General features: G+C 38.1%; 1 protein-coding gene across 1 annotated transcript in view; it reads left to right on the top strand.

Annotated features, from left to right (window-relative positions):
- The window catches only part of CAVIN1 (caveolae associated protein 1), a 29,518-nt gene extending 12,878 nt beyond the window's left edge, over nucleotides 1-16,640 (top strand). The window contains exon 2 of the mRNA XM_034415680.3: nucleotides 14,110-16,640. Within this exon, the coding sequence (XP_034271571.1) occupies nucleotides 14,110-14,790 (681 nt within the window). The 3' untranslated portion in view covers nucleotides 14,791-16,640. The remainder of the gene's footprint in view (nucleotides 1-14,109) is intronic.
- Nucleotides 16,641-19,560: the final 2,920 nt, after the last annotated feature.

The raw sequence follows: 19,560 nt of genomic DNA, 5'->3' as shown, positions 1-19,560 counted from the left end.
TATTGAACAAAGCAGAGAAAAAGTTATTACACTACGTTAAACAAGGCAACCTTTTCAATTCCTCAAATAATGAATAAAATATACTGAAAATATTATACAGTTGTCAGAGCTTAATTTTTAAATGATTTTTGTCATCTTGTATGTCTGGGTGATTGCCTCACAGCTCTTCAGTGCATTGTACTAGGCCATGATTTGTTTACCAAGCTATAATGAGTGTTTTCATATTTTTTTCTAAGCTGATGCTATGGTAAATCGCAATGGCTAGGATTGCAGAGTATACCAAAGCAAATTAAATAAACCACTTTATTGCTTAGTCCAATGTGGGAACCTGGCTAATGTAGCTTTTCTAGCTTGTTCTTGAATTATGTGCAAACTTAGTCATGGTACTTTGTAAACATGATTTAAGATTTAATGTGATCCAGAACACTACATCATTTTGCTTAGATTGTTGCATAATGTTCTGCACAATGTTAGTGTTAGAATAAAAATGACAACAATAATAATAATCCATCAAGTACTTCTTCTGTTAAAGCTCTTGAAGACCTCCAAACCTTGCCATAGAACACATATTACATACATATATTGCACTATTTTGTAATTTTCCACATAATTGCTTCTATCATCAACTTAAAATTGTTCATTTAGTGACCATTCAAAGTTATAACAGCAATGATTTATGACCATAGCAATAGCACTTAGACTTATATACAGCTTTATAGCCCTCTCTAAGTGGTTTACAGAGTCAACATATTGCCTCCAACAATCTGGGTTCTCATTTTACCGAACCTTGGAAGGATGGAAGGCTGAGTCAACCTTGAGCTGGTCATATTTGAACATGTGGCAGTGAGCAGAGTTAGCCTGCAATAATATTGCATTCTAACCATATCAGCATCCTCATTGTCACATGATCAAAATTCAGACTTTTGGCAATCAGCATATACTAACAACGGATGCAGTGTCCTGTGGTCATGTGATTGTCATTTGTGACCTTTCCAGCCAGCTTCCAATAAGCAAAGTCAATGGAAGAAGCTAAATTCACTTAATAATGACATGATTCACTTAGCAGTTGCAGTAATTCACTTAACAACAGTGGCAAAAAGGTCATAAAATTGGGCATGTCTTACTTAACAATCCCCTTGCTTAGCAACAGAAATTCTGGTCCCAATTGTGATCATAAATCGAGAACTATCTGTAGTGTGATTTTTTTAAAAAAAAAAAAAAAAGTTGATTCTTTTTTAAAACATACTGTAAAATGTTTTGTAAGGCAAGGCAAAGAATTGGTGTTAAAATTGTTTCAGGGTTTGGATTATTTGGTTTTTTTGCCAGATAGAACTTTCTTGGGACATAAACTATATTAGTCTTTAACTAAGTTCCTAGATAATTTAAATAGAGCTGCTACTGGAGATGCATTTATTTGAAGTTGATACCCCGCTAAACATGATTACTATACAAGTTTGTGGCACTTTTGTGATGGCAATGGGTCTGGTTATTTTTACTTCAATAAACCATGTTTTATCATGACATCCAAACACTGTTTTGATTAAAGTTCTTAAATTATCATGTTAAATAAACACAGTTAAACATTAAACCATCATCTGGTTTGTGCAATTGTAGAAAAAAATAATATAAATTTTTTATTTATGGCATTGCATAGTATGAGAAGCCAGTCAGTACTGGTTTATTCAGTAAAAAATGGTTAAACAAACCAAGTTGTAGCAAACTGGGCAAATGCAATCTTCAGCGCAAACAAATCCCTGGCTCAGAATGACTTGAATGAAGACATAAAGCAAGTTATCCTCAGCAAAATGGTACCACTCTGACCTTAAGCAGATTTATGATTAGCATTTTCACAAAACAGTGCTCTGCAGTATGGAGATCTTAATAAGGTGGAAATACTATGGTATTCTATGTGAAACTTTTAAAGACTGAGGGCCTTGCTTTGAACTCCCCATTCCATGAGATAAAGGAATGAATGATCGATCTTATGAATGCTGTTTCAGGACAGGTCATCTTAGTAAGCCGAAGATTTCCTGGACTAAAGCTACAAAATGAAATTTTTATTTTTCTTATATTGTACCAGTATGTACCTCCTCAAGCTTGGAATTCTAGCCGCCCAGCCACACCCTTGCTGAAAGAGGAATGTAGACAAATTTATTTTATTTTTCTGGTTGGCTATGGAAGGGCCTTTGCTGGCTCATATGCTTCAAATTCCTTCCTTCATCTCTCCCTAAACGAATATACAAGACTGCCTGCACTAAATGAATATACAAGACTGCCAGAAAGAAAAGAGAGAATTTGGAATGAAATACTTTGTTATAGCCAAAAATGAAGGCTATATACCAGGCTCTAGAACTTCTAAATGCCTTTTCCTAACCTGTTTTTCCATATTCCAAACAATTTTACTGTTTTGACTAAAGGATGATAAAAGGATGTATGTTACTGGTGATGAAATTTTTCTATTTGTTTGAAAATTCTTTAATAAATTTTCAATCAAAAATTTAGTTTGACCAATCAGGAATTAATTTTGAGTCCAATTTTTGGGATTTAAAAAGCAATCTACCAATCAGCTTCCTTTGATGCATCTTTTCTTTTTTTCCTAACATGATGAAGTTTAGAGAATTTGTATATTTCATTTGCACAACTCCCAGGCCAATCCCCAGATAAAAGAAAATGATGATATCTCTCAAAAAGTGTTTCTATTTCTTAAGATGGCATCTCTCCCAGCTCTGCACAATGAGAATTATTTTAGCACATAGTAAGATTAACTTTCCATATGATTGTAAGCATACTGTATCTATTTTAAACACGGTTTTCTTTTCTGCAGCCTTTGGAGAACAGGTCTCTTGTTTTTCAATAATAATATGGAATATAATTTTATTTCACTCTCCACTGAAAGTAAGATAATTTTCCAAGAATGCCATTAAGGGCAGTTGAGTATTATATTATTACCTTTACGTGACGATTTGTGACACCATCAAACAAACAGATGTGAATGGACTCAGATGGCCTCCTGTAGTTCCCATAAACATTGGGTTGACATCCCATATATACTGAGTTTGCTTCCCTTTCCCTTCCTTATCCCCATCCCTAGGGCACTAAATTGAGAAAGTTATTGCACGTTTGGCAACACTTTTTCCCCCTCCCTTTAATTCTATGAACACAAATCTAGAATATACCCATTCATTTGCTCCCTTAATCTTTTTTTTTTTCCCACTTGTGGAAAATTGCTTTGGGAAAGAGAGTGGGAAGTTTCTCGATGACCACAATTTAGGTTCAGCAAGTAGAGGTATGCAGAGCTGGCTTCTCTTTTATATTTGCAGAGCTGAGGATGAATTTATTCCAAACTTGCCTTTAGAAAGGAATATGCTTGATTAGATCGATCACAGTGTGCACATTTTCAAAAACATTGTCCAGCTTGCCCCAAAGATTAAAACATGGCGACACACAATTCTTAGTATCTGGCAAAGGCTTTATTATTAGGAGCGTCAAACGTGCCCTTTTCCTTCCTCTGAAGGCTGAATTAAATTGTTGCTGTTCTGCTCTCTATGCCTCTGCCACCCTCTGGTTGCATAATGCCCAGCCCTAACAGGCTAGGAACATCACTTGTCTTTGTGCCTTGCTGGCCTTTTATATATGAAGAGGAGTGTTTATTATTAGTGTTGTAGCAACCAGGCAGTTGAGTGTACACATAAAGACCGCTGGATCAGTGATTCATTGCCTAGGAATGTGGACTTGGAGGGAGGACACAGGGAGTGAGAAGGAGAAAAGCTGTTCTGTGGAATTGACAAATTGGGAAGGGTAGTTGTGCAGCTGAGCTCTTCTACATTGCCTCCTGCAGTTCCCAAAAATGTATATTAGCCTTTTCTCTGTTGTGAAAAGTAGAAGACCACAAAATAGAAATATATAAATATATTGGGGGGGGGAAACAAATGAAATAAGACTTTTATATCTTCCAATCTAGGGTTATATCTGTACAACCTGTTCCCTTTTATGATCCTTTAAGTGGGCTCACACACAATAGTAAAGTTACTTTAAATAGTAAAGTTAAAATGCATTTTATTTGGTTTAGCATAATGTACGATTCTAGTATTATGCTTGCAGATGGTTGCAGATGGGCCGACACGCTCATCTCCCAAATCTCAACTACGTGTTGTGTGGAAAAGTGCATCTGACATGCTGATTGGTTGATCCAACTTTCTATTGGAAGACAATTGGAATGCAGGCACATTCAAATGACAAAATAGAGTAGCTAGAGGATTTAAGCATAAATGCAGCAGCAATGCAACTGTCTCCAAACAAATTCAGTTCTATGAAGACTTTGTTGTGCTCTAGGGACCCCTAGAAATAAAAGTAAAATTCTGTCCCTCCCGTAGTAATCCACAGCATTTCTCTGCTGGGTATAGAAGAACAAATCTTGCTTCCCTGGCAGTCACTTATTTTTTGTGTTGTATTCAGAGGATAGATGGAGCTTTTTGTTTCACTCCTGTTGCAATCTCTTGTTGCTTAAATTCAAGTCCAATGTACGACTAAATGATTCTCATTTTATTTTAGCTGGGGAGATCTGCAGCTCCTTAGTAAGAAAATCAGTAATGGCAAAAATCATCTTGTCTAGCAACTACTTGGTGTTTTACAGCTTGGTTCACAGCTATCTGGAAATATTGGTGCAGATCTTCCTCTAAGGTCACCCAAGGTAAAAAAGAGGCCTGATCCAAGCCCTATAAGGATTAGATATAAATCTTCATATAATCCCGATTCCCCTTGCAGTGCCCCTAGCCTTTAGTGACAGATACACAGAGGCTCATTCGCAAGGCACTCTAATAGTGATAGATGTTTCAAGCAGCAGATTGTTATGCACAGAATTGCTCTGCTTAAATTCTGACCTCACCCTTTGCTATACAGGCCAGAATGATACTGAACAATCCAACTAGAATTTGAAACAGCAACAAAAAAAATTATTTGGTGAGTAATGCTCACAATTGATACTAAAATCTGATCATCAAACTGAAGAGGTCTTCCTTTACAGTATAATAAATTTATTCAGAAATCAGATTTGAAAGATTTCAAAAATCTTTCTTGGTGCTGATTGGCTTACGTTTCCCTGGGATTTCTCCAGCTGCTTTAAGCTTTTTGTAACTTTCAGCCAAAGTTCTCATTTATTATTATTGCTATAACTTCTTAAAAACATAGCGTTCTGATTTTAAGGTTTCATTTTGCAACACAACTCCTTTACTAGCACATTTAGCATTTTTACTCTTGCCTATTTTTTTTTAATTCATCCATCACTTTTGTTCTAAGATGCTTAAAAGTATTTAAGTTGCATTAGATGTAATAAATTAGTATCAGTGACAATATGTGATTTCAGAATTAGAATACATCAAATGAGTACATGGTTATTAGTAAGTGTTATATGGCTATTCATAAAATCGATTGGCTTACACAAAGTAGAACTACTTTCACATGAGTTGTTTACAGATAGTCCTTGACTTACAGTCGTATTATCAATCCAGTCATAAAGGATGACATCACTGACTGAATAGCTTAGCAACAGCAGTCATGTTTACTGTTGTTAAATGAGGAATGTATGGCTCATTAAGTGAGGACCTTGTGTAACTGCAGTTTCCAATTTCCTGCCAATTTCCGCATTGACTTTGCTTGTGGGAAGCTGGAAGGGGACATTGGATATTCTGGTCATGTGACTGTGGAGACACATGACCATAGTTCATGTGTCCCCACATGAACTATGAGGACCCATTGCAAATACCATTTGTTCAGCTTATTTAATTTGAGCAGTTGTTGAACATAACTCAAGGACTACCTGTATATTCCTGTGAAGTTAATCTTTTGTTTTTGCCACCCTTTATCTATTTTTTTAAACTTAATTTTACCTAATGTCTACCTGATATGTTTGAATTACAGTTCCCTTGATTGCAACAGCATGGTCACTGCAGTATTTCCTAACCTGGATGCTTCCAATTGTGTTGAATTCTAAAGAGTTGACTTGGTGTAGTGGTTAAGGTTTTGGCTTAGAAAACAGGAGACTGAGTTGTAGGCCTCCCTTAAGTATGAAAATCGTCTTGGTGACTTGGAGCCAATCATTCACTCTTAACCCAATTCATCTCACAGGATTGGTGTGTGTGTGTGTGTGTGTGTGTGTGTGTGTGTGTGTGTGTGTGTAGGGGAATATGATGAAAAAGGAATATTGCTATATTTGCTTCTTTAAGGTACAGATTTTTTTAAAAGGCAGGATAAAATCTAAAAAATAATAATTGGGATTGTGTTCTGATATTGACTGGGTTCCATAATTTGTGGTGCTGAAATATGGACCACCTGCAAGCAGAAGATCAACAAGTAAGACATGACCTACGTGCACCAATAGGGAGGGTTGGAATTCATCTCTCCTGGTACAAATGTTGTGAAGCCAAGAAGAGATTGATAAGAATCAGAGCTATGCTGTCCGGATACGGCTAGCTTCCAGATATAGCTATGCAACTCTGAAGCAGGGGAAACTTTTGTTCAGGCATTAATTGTGCAGTTTCCCAGGGAAGGAAGTGATTCCTGATGTTTCTGGCCAATGATGACTGGAGTCTCTGGGAGATGAAGAATTGCCCTTCCAGGTGTTGTTGTGAACAAAATGATAGACCTGCACCATGAAAGGGTTGGGGGGGATATCCTGATTCCAAAGAAGCAACTCTTTCCCATCCACAAAAGCCTAATTGTAAAGTTTGGACTACAGTTGCAACTTTATTACTTTTACAGATGTTTGGCCTAACAGATTCAAATATTCTCTGAAAGTCAGCACAGTAGCATGTATGTAAATAACAAGAGACGATATTTTTTTCCCAAATGCAAATCTAGCATATTAGCCAGAGTTGTATATTTTAATGCCCCACCCTTGAATATTTATCTATGCTTTTGTATAACCACTTGAAAACATCTCTTGAATTGCTTCAGTGGTGGGTTGCCCCCGGTTCGGACTGGTTCGCAAGAACCCGTAGTAAAACTGGTGGGGGGCTCCACCCACTGACCCAGACATCATCATAAGTGAACTGTGCATGTGCAGAAGCTTCTGCGCGAGTGAAGTGAGAGTGTGCGCGGTTACAATGCAAACTGGTAGTAAAGATAAGTAGAACCCACCCCTGAATTGCTTGTACCTATAGCCCAAATACAAAGTTTTAAATGTAATAAGAGCTGATTAGGAATTGGTAGCAGGGAAAAAGTGAAGATACGGCAGAGCCCCATTGATGGAAAAAAGCATAGTGTAGTGGTTAAGGTGTTGAATAAGGAATGGGAAAGAATTGAATAAGGATTGTCTAGATTTTAGACAATATTCAACCACTGAAGAAATTCACTGTATACAGTGAAATGCACCCTACAAACCTGGTACTATATCTATAAAGTCTGTAGAGCTTTGAGCCAGGAAAGCATTAGCTAACAAAAGAAGTGATGAATAAATAAGTGGAAGGTAAAGCACTTTGCATAGAATTAAAAAAGGAAAGAGAATCTAAGGGAAAAAGGTAGGAAAAAAAGAATAGGATTATAGAATCAGAAAACTTGATTATTTATAAGTCTGAGTTTTCTCATGTTCTATGTAAACAGTGAATATTTTGCTTTTAGAGTATAGCTGTGTCATTGCACACAGTGTGTTGTTAGATATGCTTCTTGCGTTTTCCCCAACGTAACAGTTTCCCCTCCACATCAACTATGCAGTAAGTTGGATTGAGAGAGATTGATTACTCCAAGAAGCTTTAATGGATGTTGAACTTGGGTCTCCCCAGTCCTATCTGCCTATCTCTAAGGAACCATCTTTGTCAATGCAAAGACTCGGCTTCATTATAGCAGAGCTAGGAAAATTATTCTTTCCTTATCATCAGGATATCTTCTGGATGCTTTCCATAGCCACTCATTTAGCATAACAGATCTGGAACACTGAGGACACAAGTGGCATGTTCTGGAGATATTGTCCAGATGATAATAGGAAGTAGTTTAGCTGTTTGGAACAATCTAGAAAATAATAGAATATTTTTTGTTAAATTGAAATTGGAAAGGCTTCTTTTAGGGAAAATTTGGAGGTTAGCTTTTTGATCCACCTCCCATTCACTGGTTTTTTTTTCTCCATATTCAATTAATAATTATAACAGGGAGAAAGGACTGGCAGTAAAAGAGTATCAGCAGAAATAGGAAGGATTAAATTTTCCTCCAGTCACTTCATCCCCCAAAAAACTATTTCCACGGTACCATTCACTATCTCATATACAGTATGTTTGGGCAGCTCTTGCTAACGAGTATAAAATATGGTACTGCCATAAATGAGCATTTGTCTGGAAGATAAAATTCATTTGAACAGGAAATATTTGGTATTATCTTTTTCATATGTGACTCTTGATATTCTTCAATTGATTGGATTGAATTATCAGACAAGAATGCAATCCCTTAAAAAGCAGTGTTCTAATTCATGCTATTGGCATTTCGCTAATCAGTTTTTAACTCTTGGTAGCTTAAGGAGTGAAGTGACAAAATTACCATCATCCCATTAGGAAGAAAGTGGAAACTCACTTCATCCAACAACTCCTTAGGCAAAAGGGAAAGAACGCGGAAAACCATGCTGAGGATTCCTGCTTGGCAAAATTGAGATACTTAAAATGTTCCCAGAAGTCAATTCTTGTTGTGAAGAGAATTGATTTCCATGTTTGACTCCCCTTCCCCTTCCTCCTGTCTCTCAGTCCTGTTCCTCATAGCCTATGGGAAAGAATTTCCCCAGTAATTTCACAGCTTTCCCCATTCCCTCTCTTCAAATAGTACAGCTCTGGGGCCATAAATCTTCCTGTCTTTAAGCTTCTGTCCCAATGCTCTGTATGGTAGTGGCTATTTCCAGCATGGCTTGAGAATGCCAGGCAGGATGCATGCTATGTGCTGCTTGGGTGAAAACCAATCTCATTTAATATCTGCTCCCTCCTCATTCTGTTTGCATGCTTTATTTTTGCTTGCAGTCACAATGCTAGGTAAGGCTCTTATCTATGAAAAACAATAAAGGGTTGGGGTGACAGGTAAAGAATTGGGCATCTTTTTGATATCTATATCTCAGATGCACCACTAAAATTGCAAATTGAGTGCTCAAATAATTGAAAGTTTCTCCAATAAAAAAAAAGCCCTTGACATAAAGAAAATCTAATTAAAATCTTTTCCTCTAACTTAGCAGTTGTAAGGAATGCTGTAGTGCAGAAATAATGTGAGTGCCCACACTAGCCTAAAACAATACCATTGTGGCATAGGGGAGAGAGAAGGCTGTGTTCCAATGAGAGCAAGTTACTGGGGCAGAGAGGGAACATACTTGCAGTGGGTGGGAACAAAACTTAAGGGGTTGAGCTCATGCTCAATGCATGAGGTCACACCTCAAACAAAGCGATGGTTGTTTTAATCAGGATTCACTGAATTAGCCAAAACTGGATAAATTTGCACAATAAATTAAACCCAAAGCAACCAATATATAATTTTGTTTGGTGCAATAATTGTGCCCAAATACCTTCAGAAAGCATGGCATCCCAGACATGAGGAAGTACACTTTTTAGTCTAAAATAGGGCTTGGCAAACTACAGCTCACAGGCCAAATTAGTCTCACTGCCTGCTTTTATATGGCAAACAAGCTAAAAACTGAGTGAGCAGTTGACAGATTGCCATCCTATGCTTCCCACGTGCAGAGGGACATAAAATGCTTGCAGGGTAGCACCATCCAATGGTTGCCATGCCCTTTGGCCTGCCAGCTCCACCTGTAGAAGATAGGCAGGGCCTGACCCTTTATAGAAAATGTTTGCTGACCCCGCTCAAAAACACTGTTGAGCTTCTAATTACAACTAGCTATCCTAACAGAAATAATAATAATAAAAAAAAAACAAGGAATGAGCCATCCTGTAGGGATAAATTTTACCCCATCGAGGGCCTCTCATTAGAAATTCTGATCTGTCAAGTTCTGCAGGGATCCCCAACCCCCAATCCGTGGACCGGCATGAGTCCGCGGCGTGCCAGAAACTGGGCCACACAAACAAGTGAAGCACTATCCACGGGATGCAGGCAGCACATGAAGCCACGCCCCCTGTGGTCCTCAGAAAAGCCTCTCTCTGAGGAACCGGTCCCCAGTGCCCTATAGGTTGGGTGCAACTAAAATATTGTATAGCTAGAAAGTTTCACATAAGAAAAACCCAATCCACTAAGTTTTCTAGCTTGCTACGCTTAGATAGTCTTCAGCAAGATTGCTTATGTCTCATTTGGAAAGAAAAAACTGGGTTTTGTAGTAGGATATTGTGAATGCTTAGAATTACTTTCAAGAATAGTTGCCCTATCACCAAATGTCCTATCTGAGGCTGCTTCCACGTTAGGCTTTTAACAGTATCTCACTTGCTTTGTAATATTACTTCACTTTCCTGAGACTTTTTTCAGCTTCTTACAACCTGTCTGACCCCAGTAGTCAACCAAATTGATTTGAGGGGGAAAGGTACTGGTCTTTTGTATCCAAGAGGTATAATTTTCCCATTTGCAACTAATTAATCAGATAGGGAAATCTATCCTCACTTAGGACACTTTCAGTGTGATTTTCACATTGTAGTGTTCTATCATTTGCTTTTTTTCAGAATTTCCATATCTAACTATAGATATCTATTGCAGTTCAGTGAAAAAAAATTACACAGCTATAATACTAATTTAAATTTTTAAACACCCATTGCTTTCTAATGATTATGTTTAGCATTGTGTTTTATTTAAATTTTTGATTACGTTTCCAGATCAACAAGTATAATTGTCCATAAAATATTAGTTTTTAAATGTCTTCAGGAAGCCATACTGGAATACATAAAATACTTTGCATATATAGTGAATTGATTATTAGTATCCAAAGCAAATTTACTGATGTTGATGAAAGTTTTACAAGTAGAAAAAGCACAAATTTTCCAATAATATAAAATGTCAGATGGAATTCTGCTACTTGTCTGCAGAGAAAGATCTATGACAAATGCTTCTTAGAGGTACCTACTGCTTCCAATTTTAGGGTTCTGCATATACTAAGCTGAGTCATAAGATGGCTGTTTTGCCTCTGGTTGGACATGCTGTATAAAATCTATCATTGTGATTTATAAACTATAGTTTATGGCTTGGATTTCCAGTGTGATGGCCATACATCTCACTATGCCTATGGATACATTTATTGACACTGCCAGGCTTCATATCCAACTATACTATTTCATTTTAAAAATATTTTTAAAAACATGTTGGGGGGTTTCAAGTGGAGTGAGTGAGCATTTGAATATTTGTTGACTTCCGATGGCTGCCTGGACAAGCCCCTTCAATTTATTTTGGAAGTAGTTTGCTATTATCTGCATTCTGGCCTACAGTCACCAACCTAGTTTTGTGCCCACTGAAGGTTTAAAACTCATAGTCTCACAGTCTCTAGCCCAATGTCTTAACCACTACAACCAAACTAATCACTACAGCAATCATTTCATAATATTATACTGGAAGTTGAAAACATGTTTTTAAAAAATCAGTGTTCCAGTTTCCAAAATATTATTCCCAGTTTTGTGTATTTTGTGACTCCAGTTATTTATCCAACAGGTCACTGTTATGTTAGCTTAGCATAACATATGAGCGCTGCCTTCTCCATCACTTTCATCATTGTTTTAACAATAGTTTCTGCATCCTGGTTCCAAACCAATACCAGGCCACACAATATGCTTTCAGGCAGTCTGCAAGTCTATGACAGAAATCAAAACAATCATAACATTTCAGGGCCATGTGTTAAATCCCATGTCTTTTTTAATTGTACCCACTATTCTGACGTGTTTAAATAATGCTTGTATGTTCTTTAGCGAAAAGAATCCCAATACAAATATCAATGTTTTTTTTTTTAAAGGGAGAAAACATAGGTTATATAGGTTATAGCTTAAATCTGTATTCTTACAATTATATGCCAGCATAAGAACAATTTCAGCAGCCCAATGGAATATGTGCCTTCAAAAGAGACAAAGTGAGCTGGTATCTTACAGAGATAACCAAACCACATATTTTTTTTTCTCCTGCTGTCCTGCTACTTCCTGCAGCTGTTGGTAGTTAGATAATAATTGAATCTATTAAAGTTTTAGCTAATCCAGTGTTTTCAAAAGGAACTTTCAGAACAGTTCTAGCATCTAGTAGGTTAATTATTTTACTTTCCAAACCAAATGGTTTCTGATCTTAAAATAGCTTTTTAAATGAATTTCAGACACAGAATCCATGATGAAATTACTGACAAAGACTAAACAAAATTGAATTCTGATTATATCCTTTACACCATTTTACACTGTACAGTATAAGGGTATTTAATCAATAATATATGTATCTATATTCTGTGTATGTATTTATTTCTTACCTGTCCTGACAGTTGTTGTTTTTTCTCTGTACACAAAATACACACATATACACGCATCTGCCAACTCAAGATGACATTCCATGCATTTAATGAAATGATATCTATGAAAAATATATACTGTATCAATCTATCTCTATATCTATCTATCTAACTATCTATGTATCTATCTACCTACCTATCTGTCTGTCTATCTATCTATCTATCTATCTATCTATCTATCTATCTATCTATCTCATCATTATATTGCCAAGAAACAGAGTACTGAAAAAATTGTCACATCTGGTTGCTACCATTGCTCCAGGTCTATTAAATATAGTAATATCTTTAACTGCCTACTTTTCTTTACATTACTTAAGGTTTTCAAATCAAATTATGTGCATTGCTCAGGGTAGGGAGGAAGATCCTTTGACAATCAGTACTTGAGCATGCTGGTATTTAAAAAAAGAGTTTTAAAGCAACATATTCCACCAAGTTAAATTTTCTAAAATCATGGCCTGTGTGAGAGTGCTTGTGAATATTTTTGATGATCTATCTAAGGTGCTTTCAAAAGTTAATTATATATTGAAGTAATTCTTACACCATCTTTCCTAAGGTTGGCTATCACTTGTAATTTAATAAGAATTGAGCTGCCCAACATGACATACCAACCATAACACAGAACACCAACCATGAATTGCTGCATGTTACTAACATTAGATTTTTCTCCTGCCTTTATAAGTAACTCAGGGTGAGTTACTTATTCAAAGTATCTGCTGTTGTTGTATACCCGGGACACCCAATAGTGAAGAACAACTGTAGTTGTTCTAAAGAATATTTACAAAAAGTGGTCCACAAAATAATACTATGACAAAGCTGGGAATAGTTCCATTTCTGACACAGTAGCTTTCATTCAAGATTTGCTAAGCGATGCTTTGTGCAGATCATCATATTCTGTGTAGCATTTAAAAGCAGAAGTAAGGGAAAATAAGACAATAACATTTTTGCTATGATCAAATCCAAATAAATTTAGTGCAGTCATTAACCAGCAGAAAGAAGAAAAGAATTTGTTTTCAAATATACAGAACATCCAACAATAAATAAGGAGCAACGAATGGAAAAATATGTTAAAAAGCTTCACTCTTATCGTTAAAACTAACCCAAAATTTAAAGTGGACATTTAAAAAAATGACCAGTGGGTAATGCTGAGGCAAAGCCATTTTCAGACAAGTTCAGTGGCTCTTGATTATTCTTTGTCTAGTTTTATATGTTACTACACAAAAATTTGGCAATCTAATATGTTATTTCAGGAGTAATTTATTGCCACTTCTTAGCCTTTTGGCCATAAACAATGGAAAATGAAATATATAGTAAGTATTGTAAAGATTCCCCAAAATATTTATCCAGACTTCCAGTATGAATATGATGCTTAGATATGGAATTTTACTTCCAAGTGTAGGGTACCAAAATAACAGAAAGGCTTAAACAAACAATCAGGTTTTCAGGTAAGGTTCTAGTCTGGTCTACAAATGGATTGATTTTTAAGCTGATTGGGATGGATGATTGTTATCAGTGTTCAACACACTAAATTATCAGGATTAGCAAATCCATTTTAGCTAAAACAAAAAAGAATTATCATGGGTCTGTTTTCTTACCATAGCTGAGGGCAAAATTTAGCTGCCTGTTAATTTCTACAAGATCAAAAAATTATGCACACAGTAGTTTTTGTTTATGTTTTGCAGGATGAGGTGAAACTGCCAACCAAGCTGAGCATAAGTAAATCTGTGAAAGAAGGGGAAGAAGGGGAAGAGATCCCAGCTGGTGAGGAGCACCCTGGAGAGGATCATATTGAGCTCTCCTCAGATGAAGAGGTTGAAGTTGAAGAGATTATTGAGGAATCACGAGCAGAACGCATTAAGAGAAGCAGCATGAGGAAAGTTGATGACTTCAAGAAGGCATTCTCTAAGGAGAAAATGGAGAAGACCAAGTTGAAAACTAGAGAGAACCTAGAGAAGACCAAGCTGAAGACCAAAGAGAACCTGGAGAAAACCAAGCAAAATCTGGAGAAGACCCGACATAACCTGGAGAAGAGAATGAACAAACTAGGCACTAAGATAGTCACCACTGAACGCAGGGAGAAGATGAAGACTTCCCGAGATAAGCTGAAGAAGTCCTTCACCCCTGATCATGTAGTCTATGCACGTTCCAAGACAGCTGTCTATAAAGTGCCACCTTTCACCTTTCATGTCAAGAAGATCCGTGAGGGAGAGGTAGAAGTGAAGGCCACAGAGATGGTGGAAGTTGGTGGAGATGAGACAGAGAACACAGATCTGCTGAGAAGCGAAAGCCCTGAGATGAGCACACTTCTGCAGATCACTGAGGAGTCAGATGCAGTGCTTCAAGAGAAGAGTGATAGTGAGTGAGGCAGGTGGCAGTATGAAAGCATCAAATGCTGAATATGTAATCTTCCACATTTTCCACATTTCCTCTTTTTGGCCTCACATGGGCATGCGCATGCACACATACACATGCATACATATACATACACAATATATACAGAATTTTTACAGCTCGCCTCCCCCTTCAACATGTAGCTTCAAGGTGCATTTTTGTATATTTCTGATTCATCATATAGAACATAGAACATACTTATAATCCAGCAAAATACCATTCCTGCTACTAAAAGCTTGCTTTGCCAGCCTGCCATGGCAATACCCCAACTTCCCAAAGGTGCTACCCAAGAAATAATCTATTTCTATGCCCAAGAAGCATGCTGCTTCTTAGCTATCCTCTTTGATGTCAAGAATGCTTCCTGGAGACTTAAACACAAACTTGTCAGACAGAAGACAAAGCTCAGGCATGGAAGCAAAGAAGGAATTGGCTCAGTATATCATAGAACTAGGGGATAATGAAGGGAACATGGAAATTACTGCTTGAATTCAAAGATATTGTGATGCCATGTAGTGCCTGATTCAGGTATACAGTCTGTGCATACTTCAATTTCCAAGAGATTATATGGAAAAAAAGTTGCACTTAGTAGGCCTTATTTCACCAGTAAAAATCAAGTGATTGCCAATGAATACATCAACAGGAAGTAATATAAACAGGGTGTCCATTTGCACTATTAGCTACACAGATATGTGAAGCTACTTTGCAACATGGTTGAAATAGGGATACTGATCTGGGGATGAGGATTGGATGCAAGGAACATTAGACAAGTAGGGAGAGTCAAGGGGAAAAAGATGGCTCAAGGACAGAGTGGATGTGGCCTTATGACAGCTTTAGCTACGAGCAATAGAGGGTTACCAACATCAACAAAACAGGAGGCAACTATCATCTATTTCATTAGCAATCTTGACTTCCATTCCTGGACTGGATCCAGAGAGCACTGCAGGGTTGTTTTCTGCCTAGGCTAGGGCTCCAGCAGTAGGCCAGCTTTAACTAGTTGTGTAATACTTGAGAACATGCAGTTTTTACTAAACTTGCAACATGGAAAGGGTGTCAAAGTACAAGAGTTCACTAATACAGGATAATTTGTTATGGGGAAAGGGATTCTCAGATGCCCTCCCTGAACAATACACTCAAAATCACACACATACTGACTTCCATACAGCTACCTCTTTGGCTTGCAGGGGACAGTTTTCAAGCGAGCCTGAAGCCTCGCTTTCTAGTCACAAGTCAATGGCCTCCTTCCCCATTTTCTGACACATGTAACTATCCTTCCCTTGCATGATTTTGTGATTTTCCCCAGCCCCTGCCTTCCTGCCTTCCTCACATTCTACTGGGATTTCCCCCCAGTGTCTCTCTATGGTCAAGGAGAAAATATTTGCAGCTATGAATCCATCATATGTCTTGCAATTCTGCATCCAGCGTATCTACCACAAATACCACATCTGTACCAGAACTGCCTATTCTAACATCCCCAGAAATGGCTTGGCTATCCAGACCTTAGCAAGAAGAAGTGTATGTGTGTAAGGGGTGTTTTTATTGGACTGAGAAGCGTGCGAGCAAGTGAGTAAGGGTTGTTCCTTTTGCACTGCACTTTCCTTCAAGCCTTTCAGTTCTTATCATGGATCTAGAAGAAGAGAGACCCCAGGATATAAGATATGCTTGGCTTTCAAAACCATCAAAGATGGGATGGGGATCTTGCCTCATTCTGGGGAAAATAAATATGTGGGGAAGAGGGTGCTGTGCCAAGCAGCCGCATTGCTCTTTTTTCTAAGACTGCATCCTGGTGAGCAGCATGAATAATAAACTTTCTTTTCTACATGGACAAGTGTAAAGTGTTTGGGGGAACAACATTACACAGGTTAGTGAACTAGAAGCAGGAACATTTCCACAATCAAATGACATTTTTTAAAAGTACACCAACACTTCCCTTATGTTTTTGAGGAAAGAGCAGGAAAGTTCCCAAGAGCAAGAAATAAATAAGGAATGAAACATAGATCCCATTGGGAAGTGGGGAAGGAAGAGAGCAACTGCCTCAGTAGAAGCAGGATTGGCCAAAATGACTGTTCACTCTCTAGAGCAGCCCTTCCCAACCTGGCATCCTTGAAGGACAAAAATTTCCAGCTTGCCTAGCTAAAAGATATTGGTTGGGAATGGTGGGAGCAGCAGTGCCAATACAACCAAAATGCTGTGGTTTGGAGAAGACTGCTAATGGCTTTGCTTGTCCACCATATTTTTACTATTTAATAGATCTTACCAGCAAAAACAAAGATTTACAGGGGATTTCTTTCAAAAAAAAGTTCAGTATGTTTTTTTTTTTTTAAGAGAGATCGTGTTTCCCCATGGCTAATAAGGCAGGAAACATCAGTTGAACTAAACAGTTGTTTTACCCAAGAATTTAAGAGCAGTTGCTCTTCAGATACAAGATTTTAGGGGAAAGACAGGTGAAAGGAAGTGAAAGGAAACTGGTTTTTTTATATACACATAATCCCCAATTTACTACAACAGTTCATTTAGTGCAGGGGTGTCAAACTCAAGGCCCATGAGCCGGATCCAGCCCGTGGAGTGCTTAATTCTTGCCTGCAGGACTGGCCTGGAAATAGCAAAGGCTCAGCCCACGGTGCCTTTAGCCAAAACGCATGCGGGCCCCCCCTGCACCAGTGGTGAAATGTAAAATTTGTTACTACCGGTTCTATGGCCGTGGCTTGGGGGAGGGGGGTAATGTGACGGTGGGTGTGGCCAACTTTTTTTTTTTTAACTTTTAAAAGCATTTTTTCTACAACCTCTTCTGCCAAACAGATTGTTTAAAAAATGCTTTTAAAAGGCTCTGACGATCCCAGCTGAGCCACGCGATCATCAGAGGCTTTTTTTTCCCCCCTTAGGCCGAAGAAAAAATGCTTTTAAAAGTTTTTAAAAAAGCCTCTGATGGTTGCACAGTTCAGCTGGGCATGGGGGCAGGGCAGGGTTTTTGCTACTGGTTCTCTGAACCACCTGCCGCCATCACTACTGGATCAGGCGATCCGGTCCGAACTGGGAGCATTTCACCCCTGCCCTGCACTCCATTTTGGCCAGCAGGGTGCTGCAGGAGAACGCCGAGGCCGAAAATGGGATACGGGGGGGGCATATGCAAGCCCCCCTATGCCCCATTTTGGCCAGCAGGGTGCTGCAGGAGGCATTCGTCCTGTCTCCCCCCCACCACCCCAGCTGGCCCATGGAGGAGAACTACAATGCTGATCTGGCCCTCAAAGAAATCCAGTTTGACACCCTTAATTTAGTGACTTCAAAGTTACAACTGAAGTTACAACTGAAAAAAGTGAGTTATGTCCATTTTTCACACAATTGCAGCATCCCCATGGTCATATGATCAAAATTTGGATGCTTGGCAACTGGCATGTAGTTATGACTGTTGCAATGTCCTGGGATCATGGGATCATCTTGTAACCTTCTGATAAGCTAAGTCAATAGGTAAACCAGATTCACTGAACAACCATATTATTAACTTAACAACTGCAGTGATTCACTTAGCAAGAAAGTGAAAGTGTGGCAAGAAAGGTTGCAAAATGGGGCAAAACTCACTTAAAAATATCTCAGTAACAGAAATTTTGGGCTCGATTGTGGTAAGTCGAGGACTACCTATAATTCACCTTGGCTTGCACAATTTTACCTTGCAGGTAATTTGATATATTGATGACTCGGCATTTATTTTTTCCTCTAATCTCTCAAGCAGCATTCTCAAATTCTGGTGCCAAAAACATTTCCACACCCTTTTGTTCTGTACATTGGCAGTTAAAGGAAAAGAAAATGGAGGTTATTTAGACTTGATCCAAAAAAAATCCCTGTTTTTGTAGCCACAGAATACTGGAACGTCAGCTGGAAAAGGAAAAAAAAATGTGATGAAATGATGGAAGGAGATACAGATTACCCTATCAATGTGGAAAGTATTACATTAAATGTTTTTGCCGCCTGACTCAGTGACTGGGCAGTTGATAACAATGAAATTAAAATAAAAACAATAAAACAGAAATGATAATAACAGAAAGGGCAATAGACCAGATGAATGTGTTTAGGGGTCTTGCTCTCCATTGTCAGTTTTTTAATTAAAGTGTTTATATCCTATCCTTTCAATCCAAATGAATATCGTTAAATATTCATTTATTATATTTATATGACTCTAGGCAGCATACAATAAAACCATAAAAACAGAATTCATATTAAATGCAAACCATTATCACTCTTTTGGGGAAGCAACAGAAAACCCTGATACCACTTTTTCCTAATCTCTGGGGCAAGAGAAATTTACAGTGACTTTCCCTGGAAGAAAAAAATCAGTCTTAGCTTCTTTAATACATTACAGGCAGAGGTGAAATGCTATTGGTTTGCACCGGTTCGGGCAAACCGGTAGTAATAAAAACTATAGGTTCGTCTGAACCGGTATTTCCGACGATCAGCTGTGTCGCACCATTTATATTCGTTAGAAAGCAGGAAACCCTTTCTAGTGAGTATAAATTCACATCCTTTCTAGCGAATCTAAATCGCATGGCACAGCTGTTCCCCCCCCCACTGTAGGTGAGTAGAACTACTTACCTTCAAACCGCTCCTTTTTCCATGCAAAGTGCGTATTTGGTTTGAACTGCGCTCGCATGCATGCATGTGCAGGGTGTGTATGGCACGTACTGTGCATGCATGTGCGTGTGGCATGCACTGTGCATGCACATGCAGTGTGCATTTGGCATGCATATGCACTC

Source organism: Pantherophis guttatus, chromosome 4 (genome assembly GCF_059756535.1).
Source record: "Pantherophis guttatus breed Tessera chromosome 4, ASM5975653v1, whole genome shotgun sequence".
NCBI classification, from domain to species: domain Eukaryota; kingdom Metazoa; phylum Chordata; class Lepidosauria; order Squamata; family Colubridae; genus Pantherophis; species Pantherophis guttatus.
This window is presented reverse-complemented; position numbering and strand designations above follow the sequence as displayed.